Source organism: Coregonus clupeaformis, chromosome 3, assembly GCF_020615455.1.
Source record: "Coregonus clupeaformis isolate EN_2021a chromosome 3, ASM2061545v1, whole genome shotgun sequence".
NCBI classification, from domain to species: Eukaryota; Metazoa; Chordata; class Actinopteri; order Salmoniformes; family Salmonidae; genus Coregonus; species Coregonus clupeaformis.
Genome location: NC_059194.1, coordinates 991,421 through 1,019,207, shown reverse-complemented (window position 1 = coordinate 1,019,207; position 27,787 = coordinate 991,421). Strand labels below are relative to the sequence as shown.

Below are 27,787 nucleotides of genomic sequence, written 5' to 3'. Positions count from 1 at the left end.
GCTAAACTCCAACAGAGCTCCTTCCCTAAGCAACAGGAGGAGCTGGAGAGGCTGCGCAGGACCATCGAGGAGTGTGAGGAGACCCTGCGCAGTAGTAAGGAGGTCCAGAAGAAGGCAGAGGAGAAGTACAAGGTGTTGGAGAACAAGATGAAGAATGCGGAGGCAGAGAGAGAGAAGGAACTGAAAGCTGCTCAACAGAAGCTAAACTCTGCTAAAACCAAGGCTGATGCGTTCAGTAAGAAACTCAAGGAGAGACAACAGGAGGCTGAGTCCCTGGTCCTAGAGTTGGAGGAGTTGAAGAGAGAGCAGTCTGGCAAGCACCACGGCAATGCGGACGCCCTCTCCCGGCGTGATGCCTTCTTCGCTGCCTTTACCCGACGAGGACGTCGGTCCCGAGGAGGGGGATGTGTGATGTCACGAGAGGCTGTGTCCTGGAGGGACGTTACATCCCCCCTGAGGTGGCTGCAAACCCAGACAGCTATGGCTCCATCTGCTGGTATGGTCGGGAACTCCACCCCTCTATGGCCAATCTTCCCACGCAGCTGAAACAAATGAGGAGCTGATGAGCTGAAGGTTTGGGAAGGGAAGAGACACAGTCTCCAACCTGGGCTCTCTGGAGGACAAGAGTGCTGCACGTCCACTTCCATGAGGAATATAAGGATTTGGAGATACTTACCTTTGGGAAATACTCACCTTTGGATATATGCACCTGTGGAAATACGTGAGAGACATTTGGAAGGACTTTTTGCTGGGTTGGCCACTAGCTGCAACGTGGACTACAGTAAGGCTGGGGAAAAGTTATCTGAGCGAGTGAGAATTATGATTTTGGATGTGGAAGAGACATCCCTGAACTGTTAACCCTTAAAGAGCCACAAGAGAACAGAATTTTGTTATATTTTCGTTAATTTCCCAAGACCTATAATAAAATCCTTGTTTTGTTTGAACCTTGTCTCCTTGCACTACTTGAGCAATCCCGCTGAAAGCTGTGTAGCCTCTCGTGACGTCACAATACATACATACATACATACATACACACACACACACACACACCCACAGTGCATTCAGAAAGTATTCAGACCCCATGACTTTCCACATTTTGTTAAGATACAGCCTTATTCTAAAATGGATTACATCGTTTTCCCCCCCTCATCAATCTACACGCAATACCCTATAATGACAAAGCAAAAACAGGTTTTTAGAAAATTTTGAACATTGATACAATATTACAAATGGAAATATCACATTTATATAAGTATTCGTACTCTTTACTCAGTACTTTGTTGAAGCACCCTTGGCAGCGATTACAGCCTTGAGTCTTCTTGGGTATGACGCTACAAGCTTGGCACACCGGTATTTGGGGAGTTTCTCCCATTCTTCTCTGCAGATCCTCTCAAGCTCTGTCAGGTTGGATGGGGAGCGTTGCTGCACAGCTATTTTCAGGTCTCTCCAGAGATGTTAGATCGGTTTCAAGTCTGGGCTCAGGCTGGGCCACTCAAGAACATTCAGAGACTTGTCCCGAAGCCACTCCTATGTTGTCTTGGCTGTGTGCTTAGGGTCGTTGTCCTGTTGGAAGGTAAACCTTCGCCCCAGTCTGAGGTCCTGAGCACTCTGGAGCAGGTTTTCATCAAGGATCTCTCTGTACTTTGCTCCGTTCAACTTTCCCTCGATCCTGACTAGTCTCCCAGTCCCTGCCGCTGAAAGATATCCCCCCAGCATGATGCTGCCATCACCATGCTTCACCGTAGGGATGGTGCCAGGTTTCCTCCAGACGTGACACTTTGCATTCAGGCCAAAGAGTTCAATCTTAGTTTCATCAGACCAGAGAATGTTGTTTCTCATGGTCTGGGAGTCATTTAGGTGCATTTTGGCAAACTCCCAAGTGGGCTGTCATGTGCCTTTTACTGAAGAGTGGCTTCAGTCTGCCCACTCTACCATAAAGGCCTGATTGGTCGAGTGCTGCAGAGATTGTTGTCTTTCTGGAAGGTTCTCCCATCTTCACTGAGGAACTCTGGAGCTCTGTCAGAGTGAGCATTGAGTTCTTGGTCACCTCCCTGACCAAGGCCCTTCTCCCCCGATTGCAGTTTGCCCGGGCGGCCAGCTCTAAGAAGAGTCTTGGTGGTTCCAAACTTCTTCTATTTAAGAATGATGGAGGCCACTGTGTTCTTGGGGACCTTCAATGCTGCAGGCATTTTTTGGTACCCTTCCCCAGATCTGTGCCTCGACACAATCCTGTCTCGGAGCTCTACAGACAATTCCTTCGATCTCATGGCTTGGTTTTTGCACCTGATCTCAATTTCAAGTCTCATAGCAAAGGGTCTGAGTACTTATGTATTTCTGTTTTTTATTTGTAATACATTTGCAAAGATTTAAAAAATAACTGTTTTTAGTTTTTTTTTAATGGGAATAAGGCAAAACAAAATGTGTAAAAAGTAAATGGGTCTGAATACTTTCTGAATGCACTGTATATATATATATATATAGACGCCGGACTCCGACATTGCTCGTCCAAACATTTCTATATTTCTTAATTCCATTATTTTACTTTAAAATGTGTGTATTGTTAGATACTACTGCACTGTTGGATCTAGGAACACAAGCATTTCGCTACACCCGCAATAACTTCTGCTAAACATGTGTATGCGACCAATACAATTTGATTTGATTTACAGTTACCCATAGCTGACTATCTAGATTTATAGTTTGGTCATTTATTCCAATACCTTTCAGAATTCCCAAAAATGTGTTTATGAAGCTAGCTAGCTATGTTTTATAGGTTCCTCACTGTAAGTCTGAGCCACCTTGAGAGTCATATTCCCATTTGCTAAAATCAATGTAATCTACTGTATATATATATATATTTTTTTTTTTGAAAGCTAGCATCTAAACATTTCCACATACTGAAAAATGCAGCTTGTTGATTAAATTTGACACTTCGCTGCCACCGGAGTTTGACACGTGACTAGTTTGCATTGAATTGTGGGTCATATCAACCCCGCAAGTGATCAAAGTTGTTCACTTGCACCCTCGAGCTAAAAAGAGGGCAGAGGGCATCTTTTGTGAATTGGACCGCCACTTCAGATGGCAATCAAACTGCATCCAGTTTCGACTGGGATTCCCAGAGGGAAAGTGGCTAGTGCAGGGCTGAGGGGGTAAAAATAACACGACTGGACTGCAGCCATCAACTCGGGAGTATTGAGCATAAAAATAAAAATAAATGTAAGTAGTCAACTGGGTGGGACTTCCAATGGGTTAAGGAAGGATCACATGATTCCATCCAGATCACCAGGAGGGATCAGCCAATGAGTTATACTCGTGACGGGAGCAAACATTCAATAAGTGCAGGTGCTAGTTAATCGGCAACCTTGGCTTTATACCTGTTCAAACAACACAGTTGTTTGCCAACAAATAGTAGTAGTAGAAGAAAATGGACTACATCAAAATGGAGAAGGCCTCAATGGCGCTGGGTTGTCACTAGTTACCACAGCTACAAAGTCAAGATTGTATTGGGGATTTATTATTCTCCTAAACTGATGGGATGACTAACTTAGAAAGAATGCAGTCTTGACTGGGCTAATGTAGGCTGTGACACCTGGCAGGCTGTGATTGATGTGAAGAGAAGATAAGGATTGTGTCTTCAAATGCTAGACTATAATAGTTCATTGTGATTTATGAGTCTTCCTTTGGCATGGGAATGATGTCTAAGGGAGCTGGCTCTTCTCACTATGATAGGTTGTTATGATAATCTTGTGCCTGGCTGAAGTGTGTAACAAATGGCGCCGAAGAGATGAGACCAACCCCCTGCATCAACGGATTGGCTGAGAAAGTTTAAACCACTCAAGTCTTTACTCTAATTGGCCAGCAGAGAAGTGGGAAACTTCCTCTGTCAGAGTATTTGGGTATTGTTTTCTGGAACAATTAGTTAGTTCTCTGGGGTGTCCTGCGAGACATCACAGAGAGCCCGTATATACGAAACATCATATTTACCATTGAAGGTTTTTGCATTAATTAAAATAACTAGTATACCTTAGAAGTCGTGTTGACCTCTTTTGTTCCTGATACCAGATTTGAATTGACGCGACTTTGACAATTGTCTATATCGTAAGAATTCATGAAAACTAAAATGAGCTTTTTGGTGTTAATAGCGAAGGTGCATAAAGATGGCGGTCCCCATGTACTTACCACAAATGTCTTATTTGCTAAGTTCGCCGTAGTGTACAGTGCTCTCCATTACTCTCTCTTTTTTTTTTTATCGGCATTAGCACAGCATATGATCCCAATTCTAGCTCCCAAGACCGCGGCAATTTGAAAAACTTGTGTTCATTTATAGGCACATTGCATCATGTTGCGCACCATAGTTTAAAAACTCTGTGCACAGTGCTCAAATGATGACCTCATATCTGAATTCCTCCATCTTTTTGCACCTTCGCCAGTTAAGGTTAGGCATGTAGTTAGCAGTGTGGTTAAGGTTAGGTTTTAAATCTGATTTTAAGAAGATAAATTGCATAAATAGGCGGGATTTTATGCCATAATTATGACTTCGGGGTAACTAGTGATGACTATGGATCTGCCTGCTCTCACAGGTGCCATAAAAAGAACAGATGCAATGATGCGATGTCTATCTAAGTCTATGGCCGCAACAGCGATATGCTCACTCCTCATGTCCGTCAGATGCTTCAAACTCTTTGCGTTCCGGCGGAAGTCATTCATTGTCAACGGAGCAGTCAGCAACGCTACGTTGGGGATGCCGCACTAGGCTGGCAGTGCGTTCTGTGGGATGCCGCACATGCGTTGCTTTACCTAGTTGAAAAGCGAAGCACATGTGCGTCAATAATGATAATCTGGCCTAGACATAAAAATAAAAAAACACGCATATGCGTCTGATGGACATTGGGTGCATTTCTTACCGCACTCCGGCGGCAGAAGTATCGGTAGGTGTACTTGTTCTGAAATCCGGGATGTCCCGGAGCTAATTGTTTTTATAGTTAAATCAATTAGTTTTATATACATTAGATGACTGACAGGGGCCGCTGTTTTGAAGGCACCATTTTAACAAAATATTTCGGAAGCTATAGTAATGCATTTATTAACGTCTACATTTGTTTTCTCCATGTTTATTCTATTACAGACATATTAATGCATACTTCTAAATTATATTATGTGAGCTAAACATAAAATAAACATTTTCCTTTAAGTATAATTTGTAGAAAGTACTAATGTTGCTACAAAAAATATATATACTTAAATACATGTAATGTGTTCCTTGAAACATTTAATTTAAATAGTGTATAACGCCATTCATTCCTATGGAGGGACTGCGCCTTCTGGGGAGTGCCAATATGGCCGACCGGTGGCTTCAAAGCCTCTCATTGGCCAATACATAGCGTCAGTCATCCAGTGTTTATATACATCAATGGTTATAATCCTGAACCTAGAGCAAACTAGAAGGCGGTGATGTTATCTTGCTTGAAGAAAGTTAAATTACAGAAAACGCAATAATGAATACATGTTTATTAACAATCTTTTAGAATTAAGTTCCATTTCAAACAAATCTTAAACAAATTAAAAAGATAGGAAAACCTAATGGTTTTCATTCAAAGCATAGGACAAAACTATTCCAAGTTACAGAAAGTAGATCTGAGCTATTATACCACAATATATGTAGGCAGGTGCTGTATATTTGATCATATAAACCAATTACGGATTAACGTAATCTGCTTTCCCGTGTATTGTTCTAGGATGAGTTTCACAAAGAGCCTCTCGTGGAGTAGGTAAACCTGTGCCTTTCTTCTGAGCGTAATATAAAGACAAATCCAGATTCTCCACCCTCCTTCAGAAGTGTACACTTGTACACGCCCCGTTAAATTGGACCTAAAGACCGTCATCTTGTCAACTTCCTCCAGAGATGGACATCTTTTAGCTAGACGCTGTGTCTCTTCCTGAAAGTTCCTGTGAGACAACACCAAATTATGCAGCTCAGTAATCATGTAATGTACACAGCAAACAACGGCACAGAAATGGTGGTTGAATAATGTAAAGAATACAGTGGGTTGCGAAAGTATTCACCCCCTCTTTGGCATGCAAGTCTCTTGGGGTATGTCTCTATAAGCTTGGCACATCTAGCCACTGGGATTTTTGCCCATTCTTCAAGGCAAAACTGCTCTAGCTCCTTCAAGTTGGATGGGTTCCGCTGGTGTACAGCAATCTTTAAAGGTCATACCACAGATTCTCAATTGGATTGAGGTCTGGGATTTGACTAGGCCATTCCAAGACATTTAAATGTTTCCCCTTAAACCACTCGAGTGTTGCTTTAGCAGTATGCTTAGTGTCATTGTCCTGCTGGAAGGCGAACCTCCATCCCAGTCTCAATTCTATGGAAGACTGAAACAGTTTCCCTCTAGAATTTCCCTGTATTTAGCGCCATCCATCATTCCTTCAATTCTGACCAGTTTCCCAGTCCCTGCCGATGAAAAACATCCCCACAGCATGATGCTGCCACCACCATGCTTCACTGTGGGGATGGTGTTCTCGGGGTGATGAGAGGTGTTGGGTTTGCGCCAGACATAGCGTTTTCCTAGATGGCCAAAAAGCTCAAATTTAGTCTCATCTGATCAGAGTACCTTCTTCCATATGTTTGGGGAGTCTCCCACATGCCTTTTGGCGAACACCAAATGTGTTTGCTCATTTTTTTCTTTAAGCAATGGCTTTTTTCTGGCCACTCTTCCGTAAAGCCCAGCTCTGTGGAGTGTACGGCTTAAAGTGGTCCTATGGACAGATACTCCAATCTCCGCTGTGGAGCTTTGCAGCTCCTTTAGGGTTATCTTTGGTCTATTTATTGCCTCTCTGATGAATGCCCTCCTTGCCTGGTCCGTGAGTTTTGGTGGCGGCCCTCTCTTGGCAGGTTTATTGTGGTGCCATATTCTTTCCATCCGTGGAATGTTCAAAGTCTCTGATATTTTTTTATAACCCAACCCTGATCTGTACTTCTCCACAACTTTGTCCCTGACCTGTTTGGAGAGCTCCTTGGTCTTCATGGTGCCGCTTGCTTGGTGGTGCCCCTTGCTTAGTGGTGTTGCAGACTCTGGGGCCTTTCAGAACAGGTGTATATATACTGAGATCATGCGACACTTAAAGTCCACCTGTGTGCAATCTAACTAATTATGTGACTTCTGAAGGTAATTGGTTGCACCAGATCTTATTTAGGGGCTTCATAGCAAAAGGGGTGAATACATATGCACGCACCACTTTTCTGTTATTTATTGTTTAGAATTTTTTTTAAACAAGTAGTTTTTTTTCATTTAACTTCACCAATTTGGACTATTTTGTGTAAGTCCATTACATGAAATCCAAATAAAATGCCATTTAAATTACAGGTTGTAATGCAACAAAATAGGAAAAACGCCAAGGGGGATGAATACTTTTGCAAGGCACTGTAGATACCCCCACTCTATCCCCTCCATGATCCTACTTTTTCAAACATATGCACCTGTGATTTACATTATTTGGTATTATAAACTGGGTGGTTCGAGCCCTGAATGCTGATTGGCTGACAGCCGTGGTATACCACGGGTATGACAAAACACTTTTACTGCTCTAATTACGTTGGTAACCAGTTTATAATAGCAATAAGGCACCTCGGGAGTTTGTGGTATATGGCCAATATACCACGGCTAAGGGCTGGATCCAGGCACTCCGCGTTGCGTCGTGCTTAAGAACATCCCTTAGCCGTGGTATATTGGCCATATACCACACCCCCCCCGTGCCTTATTGCTTAAATAAGGACTATAAAAGAGCAGTCGGCCAACCAGTGTCTCTATGCCTACGGTAAAGAAGCATAGAAAACTCAAGTGAGATCATTCTGATGAGATTGAACAGGATTCTGGTGCTTTACCATAAACTTCAGATAGTGACAGAGGCTGCTGCAGTGTTGGGTCTTTGCTTCGTCCTCATCGAGATAGACGACTTTACACAGGTTGCAGAAGTAGCCAATGACAGGTTTAATGTATTCCCTTCCTGTAACAAACACCCATAGTACGTTAGAAAACATAGTACTGTACTGCATAAAGACAATGCTTCTTACTGCGGTTCATTGATGCACAACTTGGTAGTGTTTTCAAAGCAAACAAATTAAATAGTTGTTTCAGTGATGAGTGTCCCAGACACAAGTCTAAAAAATAAAATGTAGTCATTTTTCTTGAAAGGAGCCAAGACAGTAGCCTGGGTGCCAGTCTGATTCTACTCTCTTGCCAACTCCTTATGGAATTGTCATGCAATGAAGTTGACAAGGGCACAAACAGATCTGGGACCAGGCTACCATGAGAGTGCAGTGAGGCTATAAATCACATCAAACCACTTACCCACTGGGTTGTTGGGCTGGAATGATGACTCCATACCAGTCTTCATGGAATCTGGTCCTGTTTCCACATTATCCTCCATCTTGGTTTCTACATTATCCTCGGTGCTACAGGCCTGCTTCTCTTCCTCAGCAGCAGGGACAGGGGCATCCTTTTGGACTTCACTATTGGAGGATCTGTCAGTATTCACTGGAGACGCTCCTCTGTCCTCCTTGTCACAGTGTTTGGCTGGCTCAGACGATCGTTTACTACGCTGTTCAGAGTCTACTTGTCGTGCCGTCTTCTCTTCAGTCTTCTCGTCCTTCTCTTCAGTCTTCTCGTCCTTCTCTTCAGTCTTCTTGTCCTTCTCTTCAGTCTTCTCTTCAGTCTTCTCGTCCTTCTCTTCAGTCTTCTCGTCCTTCTCTTCAGTCTTCTCGTCCTTCTCTTCAGTCTTCTCGTCCTTCTCTTTAGTCTTCTCGTCCTTCTCTTTAGTCTTCTCGTCCTTCTCTTTAGTCTTCTTGTCCTTCTCTTTAGTCTTCTCGTCCTTCTCTTTAGTCTTCTCGTCCTTCTCTTTAGTCTTCTCGTCCTTAGCGTCTGACTTTGAGTGACTGCTGGTCCGTCCACTCCTTATCCTGCTACTGCTACTGCTGCTTCTCGTACTCCCGTGATATTTCTTCCGATCAGAGTCTGATTCAGGTTCCCACCTGACAAAATAAGATAATTCCTTTTTTTAGTCCAGAATTATATACACGTTTAGAAACGTTTACCTTTAAGACAGATACGCAGAAAATCACTGCACATAAAATATGATCAGACAGGGATATTTTCTAATCAGAAGAGACAGAGAAGCATCAATTATCAGTGGCTCCCACGCGGGACAGGAGTGAGTGTGCTCCATGTCTGTTTAGCAGAGCAGACACCACCTGGGCTATAGCACCCTACCCTGTTGTTAGTCTTTTATATTTCTGAGACCGCAGGATGACCAACTTCCGGCCGTATAATTTACAGCCACCATAACGCATCGCCGTTAAAGCCTTTGTTGCATCAGAAGAACTCTCCATCTCAATGAAGCCCTGAGAGATAGATGACAAATAGAGGAGAGGAGAGAGAGAGAGACCATGGTTATTGCAACAACAAATATGATCAGACTTGTAGTACATCATTAGGATCAAATCCATTTTAGATTCCCTTCTGTTAGGAGAATACCTCTTCACCATTACGCAGGAGTAAATAGCGGTGCACTCTCCCAAAGCCTTTAAAAATCTTCAGGAACTCGTAATCTGTATAGTAGCCACTAGGAAGGTTTTTGATGTAGATCACTCTTCCAGATGGCTGATCACGTCCTGAGGGCTGAAATAAAAACATTTTGTGGTTGTAACAACCTTATTGACAATAGTTAACTAAAGCCGCATAGAACCCACTCAACCCAGTGTCACGGTTTCGGCCGAGGCTGCTCCTCTTCCTTGTTCGGGCAGGCTTCGGCGGTCGTCGTCTCCGGAGTACTAGCTGCCACCGTTCTATGTTTCATGTTCGTTTGGTTTTGTCTCTTTGTAACACCTGTCCCTTGTTTGTGTTTGATTATGTTCCCTATTTAGTTTTGTTTGTTTGGGTCAGGTGTTATGCGTGATTGTTTATTGTCAGCCTGCCTCAGAGGAGTTTGTATCTCTCGTTGTTGTTTTTTTCGAGAGTTCGCACTGCGTGCGCTTTTCTTGTTTTTCCGCACTGTGTTTGTGCGTAATTGTTCGCGCCACCCGGTTGGGTTGGCGACTCATTGTTCATGTGTTGGACATTACTAAAGTCTGTTGAAGTCATCCTGGTTCCTGCGCTTGATTCCTTTCACTCATCCACACACAGCACTCTGACAGAATCACGCATCTTTCCATGGAATCAGCAGGAGCGACCGCGCCAACAGCAGGTATGGAGGAACGTCTTCGTGGGCAGGAGGATCGGATTAACCAGGTCTGTCATGCTCTGGAGGGGGTGATGAACACTCTCCACCGATGGGAAACCAGCGGGGTACCCACGACCCCACCTACCGAACCATCCCCATCGGTCAGTCCTCCTGTCCCATCTCCGGAACCCAGTGGGATTCGGCTCTCGCTCCCGAGGGCGTACGACGGCTCCACTGCCGGGTGTCAAGGGTTCCTGCTGCAAGTGGAGCTCTACCTCGCCACCGTACACCCGGCGCCCTCGGGACACGAGAGCGTCTCAGCCCTCATCTCCTGTCTCACCGGCAAGGCGTTGGAGTGGGCCAACGCCGAATGGAGGAGAATGGACGCCGCTACCACTACCTATGCGGAGTTCTCCCGCCGCTTCCGTGCTGTGTTTGACCATCCACCAGAGGGGAAGGCGGCGGGGGAGCGTCTGTTCTACCTCCGACAGGGGATGAGGAGCGCCCAGGACTTTGCCTTGGAATTCCGGACTCTAGCGGCCGATGCAGGGTGGAATGAGCGGGCCCATATAGACCACTTCCGTTGCAGCCTCCGGGAGGACGTCCAGCGAGAGTTGGCGTGCAGGGACACCTCGTTGACCTTTGACCAACTTGTCGACATGGCCATTCGGCTGGATACCCTGCACGCCACCCGTGGGACGTCCCGGGTGGGGTTCGCCCATTCCACTCTCCAGCACCTCCCGAGCCGAGCCCTATGGAGCTCGGGGTGCTGGCGCTAGAGAACGGAGGAGTAGGAACCCGAGGGGGGCCGTTCCCTGCACTAACTGTGGTCGTGGAGGGCACACCGCGGCTAGGTGTTGGGGAGGGTCCCCCAGTGGAGGAGAAGGCAGGTCACGCATTGGGGGTCCCCCAGGTGAGTAGGCGCCCTACTTACCCAGAGCTTTCTGTCGTGCACCTAACCTTGCCTGTTTGTTTTCCACAGGTTGCACCTCGTTCCCAGCATAAGGCGCTGGTAGATTCAGGCGCAGCTGGGAATTTTGTAGATCGCCAGTTTTGTATAGAGTTAGGGATTCCCCTCCTTCCAGTTGATAAGCCTTTCCCTGTTCATGCCCTAGATAGCCGTCCGTTAGGGTCTGGGTTGATTAGGGAGGTCACAGCGCCCCTTCAAATGATGGCGCAGGAGGGTCATGAGGAGACGATTCAGCTCTATCTGATTGACTCTCCTGCGTATCCGGTAGTGCTGGGCCTTCCCTGGTTGATGACCCATGACCCTACTATTATGTGGCGAGAGAAAGCTCTTAAAGGGTGGTCTGCCCAGTGTGAGGGGCGGTGTCTGGGTGTTTCCATAGGGGCGACCTCGGTGGAAAGTCCGAATCTAATGACAGCACTGCATATTCCCCCGAGTATGAGGATTTGAAACTGGTGTTTAGTAAGACTAGGGCGGCGCAGCTGCCGCCTCATAGACGGGGGATTGTGCGATAGATCTCCAGTCAGGAGCAGCTCTCCCCGCGGAGCCATGTGTATCCCTTGTCTCAAGAGGAGAGGAAGGCAATGGAGACGTACATCGCTGAGTCTCTGAGACAGGGATACATACGGGCCTCCACTTCACCCGCTTCCCTCGAGTTTCTTTTTGTGAAGAAAAAGGATGGAGGTCTGCGCCCGTGTATTGATTACCGCGGTCTCAATCAGATTACGGTGAAGTACAGCTATCCACTTCCTCTGATTGCGACTATGACGGAGTCACTGCACGGTGCGCAGTTCTTTACAAAATTGGATCTCAGGAGCGCATATAACTTGGGTGCGCATTAGAGAGGGCGATGAATGGAAGACAGCGTTTAGCACGACTTCCGGACACTACGAGTATCTAGTCATGCCATATGGGTTAATGAATGCTCCCTCAGTCTTCCCCTTCGTCGATGAGATTTTCCGGGACATGCAGGGACAGGAGTAGTCGTGTACATCGACGACATTCTGGTGTACAGTCCTACCCGAGCAGAGCATGTAGCCCTGGTGCGCCGAGTATTGAGGAGGCTGTTGGAGCATGACCTATATGTCAAGGCAGAGAAATGTCTGTTTTTTCAGAAGTCGGTCTCCTTTCTGGGTTACCAGTTGTCTGCGTCAGGGGTAAAGATGGAGGTAGACCGGGTGTCAGCTGTGCGTAATTGGCAGACCCCAACCACTGTGAAGGAGGTGCAACAGTTCTTGGGTTTTGCGAATTATTACCGGAGGTTTATCCGGGGTTTTGGACAGGTGGCAGCTCCCATAACGTCTCTGTTAAAGGGGGGTCCGGGTGCGCTTGCGGTGGTCAGCTGAGGCGGACAGGGCTTTTGGGAGACTGAAGGACCTGTTTACCTCGGCGCCGGTGTTGGCGCATCCGGATCCCTCTTTACCGTTCCAGGTAGAGGTGGACGCGTCAGAGGCCGGTATAGGGGCCGTTCTTTCCCAACGTTCTGGCACTCCACCTAAACTCCGTCCCTGTGCGTTTTATTCTAAAAAGCTCAGTCCGGCGGAGCGGAATTATGACGTAGGAGACAGGGAGCTGTTAGCCGTGGTACAGGCCCTAAAGGTGTGGCGGCATTGGCTCGAGGGGGCTCAACACCTTTTCCTCATTCTAACTGACCATCGTAACCTGGAGTACATCCGGGCAGCTAGGAGACTGAATCCTCGCCAGGCCCGCTGGACTATGTTTCTAGCCCGGTTTGTGTTTAAAATCACATACATCCCTGGGTCCCAGAACGGGAAGGCAGATGCTCTGTCTCGGCGGTATGACGCGGAGGAGAGGTCCGTTGAGCCCACGCCCATACTACCAGAGTCTTGTCTGGTTGCACCGGTGGTGTGGGAGGTTGATGGCGAGATCGAGCGGGCGTTACGCACCGACCCAAGTCCTCCACAGTGTCCAGTGGGTCGGACGTCACGTTCCGCTCGAGGTACGCGATCGCCTCATTTGTTGGGCTCATCGTCCCCCTCCTCTGGCCATCCGGGTATCGGCCGGACAGTGCACTGCCTTAGCACGAAGTACTGGTGGCCAACGTTAGCTAGGGATGTGAGGATTTATGTCTCCTCCTGTTCGGTGTGTGCCCAGTGTAAGGCGCCCAGACATTTGCCCAGGGGTAAGCTACAACCCCTGCCTATTCCACAACGACCCTGGTCCCACCTCTCGGTGGATTTTGTTACCGACCTTCCCCCCTCACAGGGGAATACTACCATCCTGGTCGTTGTGGATCGGTTCTCGAAGGCCTGTCGTCTCCTTCCCATGCCGGGTCTACCCACTGCCCTACAGACCGCTGAGGCTCTGTTTACCCATGTCTTCCGGCATTACGGGGTACCCGAGGATATAGTGTCTGACCGAGGCCCCCCAGTTCACCTCCAGAGTGTGGAGAGCGTTTATGGAACGGTTGGGGGTTTCGGTAAGCCTTACCTCGGGTTACCACCCGGAGAGTAATGGGCAGGTTGAACGTGTTAACCAGGAGGTGGGTAGGTTTCTGAGGTCTTATTGCCAGGGCCGGCCGGAGGAGTGGGCGAGATACGTTCCGTGGGCCGAAATGGCACAGAACTCTCTCCGCCACTCCTCCACCCAACTAACCCCTTTCCAGTGTGTGTTAGGGTACCAGCCGGTTCTGGCACCTTGGCACGAGAGCCAGATCGAGGCCCCTGCGGTGGATGAATGGGTACGGCGCTCGGAGGAAACATGGAACGCTGCCCACGTACATCTGCAGCGGGCCATCCGTCGGCAGAAAACGAGCGCCCGATCTCCACCGCAGTGAGGGGCCTGTGTACGCACCTGGAGATCGAGTCTGGCTCTCGACCAGAAACCTGCCCCTCCGCCTGCCCTGCCGGAAGCTGGGTCGGCGGTTTGTGGGGCCATTCAAAGTCCTGAGGAGGTTGAACGAGGTGTGTTACAGGTTAGAACTGCCTATTGACTATAGGAATATTAACCCCTCGTTCCATGTGTCTCTCCTCAGGCCGGTGGTAGCTGGTCCACTCCAGGAGTATGAGATAGAGGAGACTCCTCCGCCCCGTTGGACATCGAGGGGGCTCCGGCGTCACACCGTGAGGTCCATCCTTGATTCGAGACGCCGGATGGGGGTCTTCAATATCTCGTGGAGTGGGAGGGGTACGGCCCGGAGGAGCGGTGCTGGGTGCCAAGGAGGGACATATTGGACCAGTCCCTGCTGACCGAGTTCCATCGGGGTCGTCCCTACGCGCCCTGCTCCGCGTCGTCCGGGTCGTCCCCCGAGCCCCGGGTCGGCGCACGGCTGGAGCCGCGCGTCAAGGGGGGTACTGTCACGGTTTCGGCCCGAGGCTGCTCCTCTTCCTTGTTCGGGCAGGCTTCGGGGGTCGTCGTCTCCGGAGTACTAGCTGCCACCGTTCTATGTTTCATGTTCGTTTGGTTTTGTCTCTTTGTAACACCTGTCCCTTGTTTGTGTTTGATTATGTTCCCTATTTAGTTTCGTTTGTTTGGGTCAGGTGTTATGCGTGATTGTTTATTGTCAGCCTGCCTCAGAGGAGTTTGTATCTCTCGTTGTTTTTTTTTTTGAGAGTTCGCACTGCGTGCGCTTTTCTTGTTTTTCCGCACTGTGTTTGTGCGTAATTGTTCGCGCCACCCGGTTGGGTTGGCGACTCATTGTTCATGTGTTGGACATTACTAAAGTCTGTTGAAGTCATCCTGGTTCCTGCGCTTGATTCCTTTCACTCATCCACACACAGCACTCTGACACCCAGACTTATCTCAGAAGGTTGAATTAACAATTGTAAACGGATGACCAGTACTGACTCACAGAACACATCAATAACAATAATAAAAAGAACATTTGCTCACCTTGCTCCTGGACCTGCTCTTGGTCTCATCTGTTGACTGGTTATCTGCAATGTTAAGATAAACATCCAATCAATGACCTTCATAACAATGTTACTCTTTCTTTCAAAGTGCTCAAGTTTGAATTGAATCTGTGGTCCAGTAGATAGGTGTTGAGTATTAAGTCACCTCGGTCGTCAGCTGATGAATCCTCCGCCAGCTCATCCAAAGTAATAAGGTTCTCAAGGTCCTCTGGGAAATCAGGCTCCTCCTGTGTAACAATGAGGGGAACAAACATCAAAACAATAACATTTAGGGATTTACTGAAACACACAACATGTATTAAACATGACACCTTGTATTTTACATATTGGAATTATGTTCCTTGTCTTTTTTCAATTTGACTTATCAAAATAGATGAACTAATTGTTAAAGACCTGACAGAGCATCTACTTTACCTCATCAACATATGAAGCATCTGCATTCTGATCTTCACCATCTCTCTCTTTCTCCTCTTCTGACCCGGTAGCTGAGAGCTCTTTCCCCTGTTCTGACCCGGTAGCTGAGAGCTCTTTCCCCTGTTCTGACCCGGTAGCTGAGAGCTCTTCTGTAGGAGTATCATCTACAGTCCCAGATGTAGCGGTTGCTTTTTGCTTGGGCTCACATAGGGCTATAAACAAGTCCTCAGCACTCTTCTGCTGTTTCTCTTCCTCTTGTTCCTCTTCCTCCTTCTCCTCCTTTCCCTCCTTCTCCCACTCTTCCATGTCAGAGTTCTCCTCCCCATCCTCCCCATACACTGCCATCCCCTCGATGTCGCCGTCCTCTCCGATCTCCCCCTCCATGTCACAGGCCTCCATGGCTCCATCCTCCTGCCTGTAATGTGTCTCAGTATCTTGCTTGCTTTGGTCAGTCTTATCGACAACCTCTTCGGACTTCTCCATCACAGTGGAGGACTGGGATGAGGTCTTATCCTTGGTGGGAGGTTGTGAGCGAGTGGATGTGGAAGTGAGAGATACCTTGTCCTTCTTGGGGTCTGTTTTACCAGAACCTGGGGTCTTCTCACTGGAGACCCTCTCTTTAGTATGGGAGCGAGGGCTTCTGGAGGACCGGCTGGAGCTCTGTTTTCTGGGGGACCTTGGCCTGCTTTTACCCCCATCGTTTGATTTCACTCGTTCTTTGTGACGGTCGCTGTCCCCCTCTCCACTCCTCCTCCTCCTCTTCTTCTTTGAGGAGGTTGGGGAATCTCTCCTGGGGCTGATGGATCGCCTTCTGGGACTTGGGGTTCTCCTCCTCTTAGATCTGTCTTCAGACTTCCTGCTCCTGTCTGAAGACTTCCTGTCTGAAGACTTCCTATCAGACATGGTCCTGCATGATGTGACGGAAAGAAAGTTTACAGACAACACTTTTATTCCCATGGTTTCTGGCTTTTACAGAGCATAAATTCAATGTTTCCCCTTTAATACAGTAGTTATAACAGTGTCTGACAGTCTGATCTCAAAAGCCATAATCAATGTATGTTTGCATGCAAAACAAAAGGTAATAGCACAACAGGGGGACGCATCAACTTACCGAAGTGTATTGTACTCTGATGAGAAGGCCACTTTAATATGGATCCCATCTATTTTCAGGTATTTGGACGTATGGTGTTCAACCAGCTTCTGTGCATCCAGTGCATTTGTCATTTCCACAAATGCCTACGAGGACAGAATACACTGTAAGCTAATTATAGTATAACGCTGGCCAAAACAGTTGAAAGCAAAAATGCTGTTTAATACCTGCGTAGGTAAGAATAGAGAGCGCGCCACAGGTCCAAATCCTTTAGCTACGGCCAGCAACTCTCTCTTCCATGCGGCAGACTCTTTACCAGGAGGCACAGGGGAAAAGCTCAACACCCGGGAACTCTGTATGGATGTAAATGTATTTATTTAAGTCATTTAATAATACTCTGTGTTTGTGTGTGGTTGTTTTAGGGAATACTGTATCCTCAATTACCCCTTCAACCAAATGTAACTAAAATCGTGTCAATTAATTCATCTTGTAAAATGTACCTGCAGGAAATTAAATGTTGAAGAGACAGAGAAGGTGACTTGTCCTCCTTTCACCATCACTGGGTTACTGAGGTAGTACTTCACAACATCCTCGGCCTGGTCAGTTGAGCCCATCTCCACAAACGCCTGAAAATGCAGCGATACAAGAACCATAAAAAAAGTATTACTAGAATGGAAATCCCTACTCCAAGTCAATGAGTCCATGATGGGCGGGGATTCTATCTCTATGCTTACAACATTACTTTTAAAAATGAGTATAAGATTTTCTCAATTATTTATTCAGTCAACTAAATACTTTTTACCAATTTCATATGAGTTGAAAACACATACAGTACCAGTCAAAAGTTTGGACACCTACTCATTCCAGGGTATTTCTTTATTTTAAATATTTTCTACATTGTAGAATAATAGTGAAGGCATCAAAACTATATATGAAATAACAAGTATGGAATCAAAGTGTTAAAACAAATCAAAATATATTTTATATTTGAGATTCTTCAAATAGCCACCCTTTGCCTTGACAGCTTAGCAACCTCTAGGCATTCTCTCAACCAGCTTCATGGCGGTAGTCACCTGGAATGCATTTCAATTAACAGGTGTGCTTTGTTAAAAGTTAATTTGTGGAATTTCTTTCATTCTTCATGCGTTTGAGCCAATCAGTTGTTTTGTGACAAAGTAGGGGGGGTATACGGAAGATAGCCCTATTTGGTAAAAGACCAAGCCAATATCATGGCAAGAACAGCTCAAATAAGTAAAGAGAAACGACAGTCCATCATTACTTTAAGATGTGAAGGTCAGTCTATACGGAACATTTCAATAACTTTGAAAGTTTCTTCAAGTGCAGTTGCAAAAACCATCAAGCGCTATGATGAAACTGGCTCTCATGAGGACTGCCACAGGAATGGAAGACCCAGAGTTACCTCTGCTGCAGAGGATACATTCATTAGAGTTTACCAGCCTCAGATTGTTCAAGTAACAGTTTAGTTCAAGTAACAGACACATCTCAACATCAACTCTTCAGGGGAGACTGCGTGAATCAGGCCTTCATGGTCAAATTGCTGCAAAGAAACCACTACTAAAAGGACACCAATAAGTAGAAGACTTGCTTGGACCAAGAAACACGAGCAATGGACATTACACTGGTGGAAATCTGTCCTTTGGTCTGATGCAGAGTAGGTGAATGGATGATCTCTGCATGTGTGGTTCCCACCGTGAAGCATGGAGGAGGTGGTGTGATGGTGCTATGCTGGTGACACTGTCTGTGATTTATTTCGAATTCCAAGGCACATTTAACCTGCATGGCTACCACAGCATTCTGCAGCGATACACCATCCCATCTGGTTTGTGCTTAGTGGGACTATCATTTGTTTTTCAAAAGGACAATGACCCAACACACCTCCAGGCTGTGTAAGGGCTATTTGACCAAGAAGGAGAGTGATGGAGTGCTGCATCAGATGACCTGGCCTCCACAATCACCCGACCTCAACCAAATTGAGATGGTTTGGGATGAGTTGGACCCCAGAGCGAAGGAAAAGCAGCCAACAAGTGCTCAGCATATGTGGGAACTCCTTCAAGACTGTTGGAAAAGCATTCCTCATGAAGCTAGTTGAGAGAATGCCAAGAGTGTGCAAAGCTGTCATCAAGGCAAAGGGTGGCTACTTAGAAGAATCTCAAATATAAAATATATTTTGATTTGTTTAACACTTTTTTGGTTACTACATGATTCCATGTGTGTTATTTCATAGTTTTGATGTCTTCACTATTATTCTACAATGTAGAAAATAGTAAAAATAAAGAAAAACCCTTGAATGAGTAGGTGTATCCAAACTTTTGACTGGTACTGTATATTAGGTATTTGAATACATGGCAGGATAACTAGGTAACTAGTTATCTTACCAAAGCAGGGAACATGATGAGTTTCACAACTTCCCCAAACGGTTTAATCAGGTCCTTCAAACCATCTTCGTTGAGACACCAGGCGTTAAATTTGGCACAAACCACTTTGCCACTCCCCTGGAAAATAAAAGGTAAGTAAACGGACAATGTGAAACTAAAAAAAAAGGTCAAAACTAGACAGTAATTCAACAGAAGAGCAAGAAGAAAGAAAAACAATACCTTTGTAACCTTTGTAGCATTTGTCTTAGTGTCAATGCTTTTTCTAGAGCTGCTACTTGTCGGTTTACCTACAGGACAATATAAAAAGGTAAGTAACTGGCTGGTTAATATGTTATATGTTATGGACACATGTTATAATATTAAAATCAGACATATACTGTCAAAGCAAATGGTCCTGATGTGGCTCAGTTAGTAGAGCATGGCGATAACAACATTTCAATTTGAAATATGAAAATGTATGCTTGATAAAAGCGTCTGCTAAATGGCATATACAGTGCCTTCAGAAAGTATTAATATGCCATTTAGCAACCGCTTTTATCCAAAGCGACTTACAGTCATGTGTGCATACATTTTTACGTATGGGTGGTCCCGGGGATCGAACCCACTACCCTGGCGTTACAAGCACCATGCTCTACCAATTGAGCTACAGAGGACCACACCCCTTGACCTTTCCCCCCATTTTGTTGTGTTTCAGCCTGAATATAAAATGGATCAAAATGACATTGTGTCACTGGCCTACACACAATAACCCATAATTATGTTGAATTTTTCAGGAGTAAAAATGTGTTTAACAAGTCACATAATAAGTTGCATGGACTCATTCAATAGTAGTGTTTAACATGATGACCACCTCATCTCTGTACTCCACACATACAATTATCTATAAGGTCCCTCAGTCGAGCAGTGAATTTCAAACACAGACTCAACCACAAAGACCAGGGAGGTTTTACAATGCCTCGCAAAGAAGGGCACCTATTGGTCGATTGGTCAAAAAAAGAAAAAAGCAGACATTGAATATGCCTTTGAGCATGGTGAATTAATTACACTTTGGATGGTGTATCAATACACCCAGTCACTACAAAGATATAGGCGACCTTCCTAACTCAGTTGCCGGAGAGGAAAGAAACCGCTCAGGGATTTTATCATGAGGCCAATGGTATCTTTAAAACAGTTAGAGTTGAATGGCTGTGATAGGAGAAAACTGAGGATGGATCAACAACTTTGTAGTTAATCCACAATACTAACCTAAATGACAGAGTGAAAAGGAGGAAGCCTGTACAGAATAAAAATATTACAGAAACATGCATCCTGTTTGCAATAAGGCACTAAAGTAAAACTGCAAAGAATGTGGCAAAGAAATTAACGTTATGTCCTGAATACGAAGCATTATGTTTGGGGCAAATCCAACACATCACTAAGTACCACTCTTAATATTTTCAAGCATGGTGGTGGCTGCATCAGGTTATGGGTATGCTTGACATCAACAAGGACTAGGGAGTTTTTTTTAGGATAAAAAGAAACGAAATAGAGCTAAGCACAAGCAAAATCCTAGAGGAAAACCTGCTTCAGTCTGCTTTCCAACAGACACTAGGAAACAAATTCACCTTTCAGCAAGACAATAACCTAAAACACAAGGCCAAATATACACGAGTTGCTGACCAAGATGACATTATAATAATAATAATAATAATAATAAAGCCATTTAGCAGACGCTTTTATCCAAAGCGACTTACAGTCATGTGTGCATACATTTTTACGTATGGGTGGTCCTGGGGATTGAACCCACTACCCTGGCGTTACAAGCGCCATGCCCTACCAATTGAGCTACATTGTACGTTCCTGAGTGTTGTTTTCACTTTGTCATTATGGGGTATTGTATGTAGATGGGTGAGATTTTTTTTATTAATCAATTTTGAATTCAGGCTGTAAGAACAAAACGTAGAATAAGTAAAGGGGTATGAATACTTTCTGAAAGCACTATATTATGTATAGGCAAGCTAATGCAGTTAGTTTACCTAAGTAGTTAATCGACCTATGGGAAGGTCCACCAGTCTTCTCTTCAACCCTTGGTCTCTCTGTGTGGTCATCACCACTAAAGGGAATAAAAGGCCTGTAGTTATGATCTATTCTACATTAATACCAAGCACGCACACACACACGGACAGAGAGATATGCACTCACTTTCTGGCGGTCTGCATCCGGCAATCCCACTCAGGATACCTAAACGTAGGCACAGGGAGAAGAGATGGAATGATAAAAAGCTGGACAATTTAGGAACTTAATGCATTGAAACTAGGCATATTCCCATATCAATACTGACAGTAGGAGTTTGAAATGTCATGCTGGTGAGTGGAGAACTGGAAAAACAACTTGAGCATGTGATCACTCACATCTGAAGAAGTGTGAGTTGTCCGTCTGCATGTTGAGTTCCATTGGCGTGTGCGAACCAGTACTGCAAAAAAAAAAAATGTTTTCACTGGTTGTTCATATTTAAGAGAATGCATAGGCTATATGTTCTAACATACGTAGCAGTAACTGTATATTTTTAGTGCCACAAATAGGCTTAAGATTCATTCACTTTGGACCCTTTCACACACACATGAACCTACCGGAGACCCAGATAATGCAGATTCAACAGAAATAAGAGGAAGTAAGCTACTTACCTTTTCAGAGAGCACGGTAATATCGCAGAGAGAGCACGAATAAGGAAACGTTTGGGGGATTTCTCCGTGGAAGTCAAGAGCAGCCTTCTTGGTGGGAGTTTTGCCAGAGGTGGCCATCTTGATTGTGACAACTGGGACATCTTGGTCTAGGCGTGGTCTGTAGTCTGTAGCTGGTGTCGGTGTCGGTGGGTACCTGTAATCTACTGCTGGTTGGGATAAGATGGGTGGTTTCCGGCTGCTGCTGGTTCCTCTTTGGTCCGAGCTGTAAGTGGACCTGGGAGTTTCGTAGCTTCTGGGAGTTTCTTTACCATAGTGGTAGTCCACAACTCGGACAGGGACAGGTACAGGTTCCACGCGAGAGCATGTGTACTGCATCGGGTTGCCATGCCGATCTAGTTGCCAGGGCTCAGCCTGTTCTGTGGGAGGGAGTTGGGACAGGGGAAGAGCGGAGTGGGGGTCCAACGGGTAGTCTAATGGCTGAGAACGACTCCGGTCACCCTGCTCCCACGCATGGCCTGGAGGAGGGGTAGCAGGGGGGGGGCAAGATGTGGCAGCAGGGGGGTAAGAGGTCATAGCTGGATATGACGGCTGCTGTGTCGCCCTCTTCTTTCTGATCTCCAGGAGCATACGTGGTAGGTTCTCCACAGTGATGAGATGCTCAGGCATCTCGGCTAGTAGAGACAAGTCTTTGGGCTCGAGCCCACAGCTGCTCAGGAGGGTCAGAGTTTGGTCTGACCGGCTTAGTGAGGACGAGTAAGGGTCTGACTGGCTTAGTGAGGACGAGTAAGGGTCTGACTGGCTTAGTGAGAAGGAGTAAGGGGACTCAGTGGCAGCGGAGGCTCTGGATGAGGAGGATGGTATTGTGGAATGAGACGGTGGCTCCTGGGACGATCTGTAAACATTGTGACCATGGTCTCCAGGGTGCAGGTGATCTGGAGAGTCGTAAGAGCTGGCTCTTAGATCTTTAGCTGGTGATGGTCGTCTGTAGGAGTAGTTGTGAGACATGCTGGAACTGGAAGGTAAACGTATCAAATCTCTGTAGAGAAATTTGCCAGTGAAGAGATGAGGGGTCAAAGAAGCAATCTAGGGGAATATGGATTCAATATTAGGACACTTGGGGGCGGGGCCTATCTTGACTGTTGCTGATTCCTTGTAGGTGTGACATGCTGGCGATAACCGGCAGGTCTAGCCCGAACCGTCATGTAGATGACGCGTTAGCCAGATAGCTAACGTTAACTGGCTGAACGTTAGTTAGTTAGCCCTGACATGGAGCCAAACCATGGGCCTGAAAATGGTTGCTCATGCAAGTGATACCAATTACATAGATAGCTAGATAGATATTGGAAGGACCATCTAAATACCAAAAAGTTCTAAAAAGCATAAATTTTCTAAAACGAAATTGACACTGGCTGAGCTAGCAAAGCTAACGTTAATGTAAGCAAGCTAACTTCCTCTCACGTTAGCTCGACAACTAGCTATCATACTAACCAGCCATTTTTGAAATATGAATATAATTAGTGAATACATTTACAAACCTTGACATAAATATCGGTATATAACTTTATTTGTTAAGTATCTTACCGTAACCAGTAGCGAAGTAGCAAGCGCGCTTCCAAGGCGTCTAAACCGGAACCGGAAGTGAAAGGTAAACTACAATATATTTTTATTTACATTTTACATTTACATTTTAGTCATTTAGCAGACGCTCTTATCCAGAGCGACTTACATTATCTTAAAAAAAAAATTATACTGCCCCCCCCGTGGGAAATGAACCCACAACCCTGGCGTTGCAAACGCCATGCTCTACATTTATTTTATTTTATTATTGTTTACGTCATTTAGCAGATGCTCTTATCCAGAGCGACTTACAAATAGGTGCATTCACCTTATAGCCAGTGGGATAAGCACTTTACAATGTTGTTGTTTTTTTTTGGGGGGGTTGGAGTAAAGGGGGGGGTAGAAGGATTACTTTATCCTATCCCAGGTATTCCTTAAAGAGGTGGGGTTTCAAATGTCTCCGGAAGGTGGTGAGTGACTCCGCTGTCCTGGCGTCGTGGGGGAGCTTGTTCCACCATTGGGGTGCCAGAGCAAGTAAAATTGATCAGGCAGCCATTAGTTTTTTTTTGTGAAATTACAAAATATATAGTCCATCCATCAATATTTATTTTCAAATACTTTAAGAAAGGAAACATATGTTTTTGTATTTTTGTACAATATTTTTGGTACGTTTTTATACAGTAGTTTTCCTTTTTATGTGCATAAAAAAAAAAAAAAGTAAAGTCAACATCTACATGGCAGTAGGATATCAAGCACCAGGCTCTGAATGATAATGGCAGGAAAGCAGAGGAGCAATGAAAATAAAAGGCTCCTTAACAGCTTCTACCCCAAAGCCATGACTGCTGAACAATTAATAAAATGGCCACCCTAACTATTTACATTTTAGTCATTTAGCAGACGCTCTTATCCAGAGCGACTTACAGTTGAGTGCATACATTATTTTTTTAAATACATACATTGACCCCCCCCCCCTTTGTTTTTACACTGATGCTACTAGCTTTTTATTATCTATGCATAGTCACTTTACGCCTACCTACATGTACAAATGACCTGGACTAACCTGTAGCCCCCTCCCCCACATTGACTCGGTACCCCCTGTATGTAGCCTCGTTATTGTTATTTTATTGTGTTATTTAATTTTTTTACTTTAGTTTATTTAGTAAATATTTTCTTAACTATTTCTTAAACTGCACTGTTGTATTCGCCGCATGTGACAAATAAATTGTGATTTGAAAATCTAAAATAAGGCTGGAATTTCAGGCTCTGAAAACCAATTAAAATGTAGAACAATCAAATAAGAGACATACACTACCGTTCAAACGTTTGGGGTCACTTAGAAATGTCCTTGTTTTCGAAAGAAAAGCAACTTTTTTGTATATATACAGTGTAGACATTGTTAATGCTGTAAATGGCTATTGTAGCTGGAAACGGCTGATTTTTAATGGAATATCTACATAGGCGTACAGAGGCCCATTATCAGCAACCATCAGTCTTGTGTTCCAATGGCACGTTGTGTTTGCTAATCCAAGTTTATCATTTTAAAAGACTAATTGATCATTAGAAAACCCTTTTGCAATATGTTAGCACAGCTGAAAACTGTTGTGCTGATTTAAAGAAGCAATACAACTGGCCTTCTTGAGATCAGTTGAGTATCTGGAGCATCAGCAATTGTGGGTTCCATTACAGGCTCAAAATCAGAAACAAAGAAATATTCCATTAAAAATCAGCCGTTTCTAGCTACAATAGCCATTTATTACCGCCACAACTTACTACATTTGCACACACTCTATATAGATTTTATATTTTTCTATTGTGTTATACGATGTACGTTTTTGTTTATCCCATATGTAACTCTTTGTTGTTGTTTTTATCGCACTGCTTTGCTTTATCTTGGCCAGGTCGCAGTTGTAAATGAGAACTTGTTCTCAACTGGCCTACCTGGTTAAATTTTACATTTACATTTTAGTCATTTAGCAGACGCTCTTATCCAGAGCGACTTACAGTTAGTGAGTGCATACATTATTATTATTTTTTATTTAATTTTTTTATACTGGCCCCCATGGGAATCGAACCCACAACCCTGGCATTGCAAACGCCATGCTCTACCAACTGGGCTACATCCCTGCCGGCCATTCCTTCCCCTACCCTGGATGACGCTGGGCCAATTGTGCGCCGCCCCATGGGTCTCCCGGTCGCGGCCGGCTAAGTTAGAACCTGGATTCGAACCAGGATCTCTAGTGGCACAGTTAGCACTACGATGCAGTGCCTTAGACCACTGTGCCACTCGGGAGGTTGTGGCTAAATAAAGGTTAAATAACATTATAACATTAACAATGTCTACACTGTATTTCTGATCAATTTGATGTTATTTTAATGGACAGGAAAATTGCCTTTCTTTCGAAAACAAGAACATTTCTAAGCTATCCCAAACTTTTGAACAGTAGTGTACATTATAAAGTAGGTCATCTATCTCTTATAACATCCAGTTATAAAACCAGGCTAAGATATTTAATATTAATCTCATAGCAATCTGCATTTCAATAAAAGGAATTCATAATGCAAACCAAGATCTAATGAAAAACACATATTTTGATTTTTAGATGAACCACTAATTTTGATTGAACATAAATTATTATTTGATGGGGCAGGTATGTTAGAACTACTTACATAACATAGGCCTATAATATTCAAATAGGAAATAAGAGTAAAAAGTATTCCAGCTCCTACCCTGTTTTTACATTCAGAAGAGTTACAACAAACATATGATTTATATACACAACATTATTCAAAACTTTAAACATGCAGGGCTAGCTGGAAAACTTTGGCAACACATTAAGTGCAACAGAGTAACAGAACTCAAACAGATCTTCCTACACTGGCTTCAGTGTGGACAAATGACTTATTCATCAGAGGACTAGTCTCAGTGCTTCAACCCCGGTACGAATTCTTGTGCTTCAGGGTTCAAGTTGCTGTTGACCTAAAGAGAAAAAAACATGTGGGAAAATGTAATCAAAGCTTACAGAGATGATTCAATCCAAACAAATGTAGATATCATAGGCCTACTCTTAGCCCAGTATGTTCCAGCCTGTACTATCTTGCCAACTCCTCATGCCAAACATGACAAAAAAACATACTTTATACTTATGCTAAAATGTTTATTCTATTCTACATTTACATTTTAGTCATTTAGCAGACGCTCTTATCCAGAGCGACTTACAGTTAGTGAGTGCATACATCTATTTTTATTTATTTATATACTACTGAGCCATTTACTTTAGTTCGCATTCTTATCTTTTCTTATTTCTTATTGTTGTTGCATTGTCGAGAAGGAACCTGCAAGTAAGCGTTTCGTTGGGCAGTGTATCCCTTGTGTATCCCGTACATAAACTAATAAAACTTGAAATGTGGTGGCAAGATAGCACATATATATATCTGGGACAAGGCTAGCCTCAGAAACACAGGCACGAGTCGATGAGACAAGATTAGGAAGGATGGCCACACAAGACTAGCCTGGCGAGCCGCATGATCCTGCGAGTTAACATGAATGGTTCCCTACACGCAGGGGTAATCAGTCTGGCATGTACAAGACTAACGCGAGTCTAGGACAACTAAAATGTCTACTTTCCACAGACTTTACTTTTTTTTTTTTAATGAGACCTGGACAAACAAAACCACTCTGAAACATTTACCGCCATGCCGTTGACGATGCCTGTGTCACTGAGAACCAGAAGGTTGAGTTGGTCCTGCAGCTGACCGTGGGTTGGAGGGAGATCTCTGGCTGGGATGAACCATTCGTTCTCCTCTTCCTCCAACATCTCCTGGAAACACTGCTCAATGAACTCCTCCTCCCACAGCTCCTCCTCAATCTGGGGGAAAAGCATTCAAAATAGTTTAGACACCCACCTCTTCGTAACACTGTAAATAAAATAAATAATGATACATTACTATTACAAAAATAGGTATTTCTTTGTGTGGTGTGGTGTAGGCATGCAAAAATAACATGAACTAGCTACCTAATCTAGTACGTCATCAATTGACAGAATAAGTAGAGGACCTGTCTGTTGAATTCCTCCTCGTTCTCCATCCACATGTATTCAGCAAAGGGATTGTCATCATTGATGAACTGTCCATGTAGGATAAATTCGATGTTGCTGAGGCTTGGGGTGTTGTTGATGCGACTTGGGTCTTTCATTTTGGTGTAACAAAGACGAGGTAAGTTAGCTATATCTGCAAAAACAGACCAACAGGAATAAGACAATATTTCAGAACACAGTAATAATAAGACAGAAATAAACAATCAACGACTCGTGGGAAAAACACAGTACAGTTCAAAATGATAACTACAGAAACGTGTTGTCTGCCTTTTTGTTAAGACGACTCGATATAAAGGCTAAAACCAGCAAGTAGGGACACTCATTTCTAATTTTATATGGACCACATCAATGTCATATAACGGTCAAATTACCAGGCGAAGGTTCAAAGCTGGAAGTGTCAGTTGCTCTTACTTCCAAGACAGTGGAAAGTAATGGCGGCTGAGTGTGTTTGTTTACGTCAGAGATGGAACGAATCGTTTGACCCTCCCACGTGACCACGGCGCATGCTCCTTG

At 44.7% G+C, this 27,787-nt stretch overlaps 2 protein-coding genes across 2 annotated transcripts; both read right to left on the bottom strand.

Annotated features, from left to right (window-relative positions):
* Positions 1-5,493: 5,493 nt before the first annotated feature.
* matr3l1.1 (matrin 3-like 1.1) lies at positions 5,494-23,250 on the bottom strand. The gene is made up of 19 exons (XM_045206429.1): positions 23,205-23,250; positions 21,624-22,659; positions 21,351-21,412; positions 21,142-21,180; positions 20,976-21,052; positions 19,180-19,247; positions 18,961-19,077; positions 17,065-17,190; positions 16,792-16,917; positions 16,586-16,710; positions 15,605-16,381; positions 15,475-15,571; positions 15,206-15,287; positions 15,041-15,084; positions 9,537-9,680; positions 9,273-9,403; positions 8,355-9,034; positions 7,889-8,010; positions 5,494-5,946 (listed from the first exon to the last, which is right to left on the bottom strand). The coding sequence occupies exons 2-19, from the start codon at positions 22,626-22,628 to the stop codon at positions 5,914-5,916; spliced, it is 3,855 nt and encodes a 1,284-aa protein (XP_045062364.1). The 5' UTR covers positions 22,629-22,659; positions 23,205-23,250; the 3' UTR covers positions 5,494-5,913.
* Positions 23,251-25,554: 2,304 nt separating this feature from the next.
* Positions 25,555-27,755, bottom strand: LOC121538658 (polyadenylate-binding protein-interacting protein 2). Its single transcript, XM_041846868.1, has 4 exons — positions 27,646-27,755; positions 27,235-27,407; positions 26,870-27,046; positions 25,555-26,157 (listed from the first exon to the last, which is right to left on the bottom strand). Exons 2-4 carry the CDS (start codon positions 27,370-27,372, stop codon positions 26,101-26,103), a joined length of 372 nt encoding a protein of 123 aa, XP_041702802.1. The 5' UTR covers positions 27,373-27,407; positions 27,646-27,755; the 3' UTR covers positions 25,555-26,100.
* Positions 27,756-27,787: the final 32 nt, after the last annotated feature.

Coding starts and splice junctions, on each gene's coding strand:
- matr3l1.1 (XM_045206429.1), bottom strand. CDS start 22,628: ATGTCTCACAACTACTCCTACAGACGACCATCACCAGCTAAAGATCTA. Junction 21,053..21,141: donor CGGATGCAGACCGCCAGAAA/GTGAGTGCATAT, acceptor TATTCCCTTTAG/TGGTGATGACCACACAGAGA. Junction 17,191..18,960: donor TCATCATGTTCCCTGCTTTG/GTAAGATAACTA, acceptor CTGCATTTTCAG/GCGTTTGTGGAGATGGGCTC.
- LOC121538658 (XM_041846868.1), bottom strand. CDS start 27,372: ATGAAAGACCCAAGTCGCATCAACAACACCCCAAGCCTCAGCAACATC. Junction 27,047..27,234: donor AGGAGGAATTCAACAGACAG/GTCCTCTACTTA, acceptor CTTTTCCCCCAG/ATTGAGGAGGAGCTGTGGGA. Junction 26,158..26,869: donor GCATCGTCAACGGCATGGCG/GTAAATGTTTCA, acceptor TTTTCTCTTTAG/GTCAACAGCAACTTGAACCC.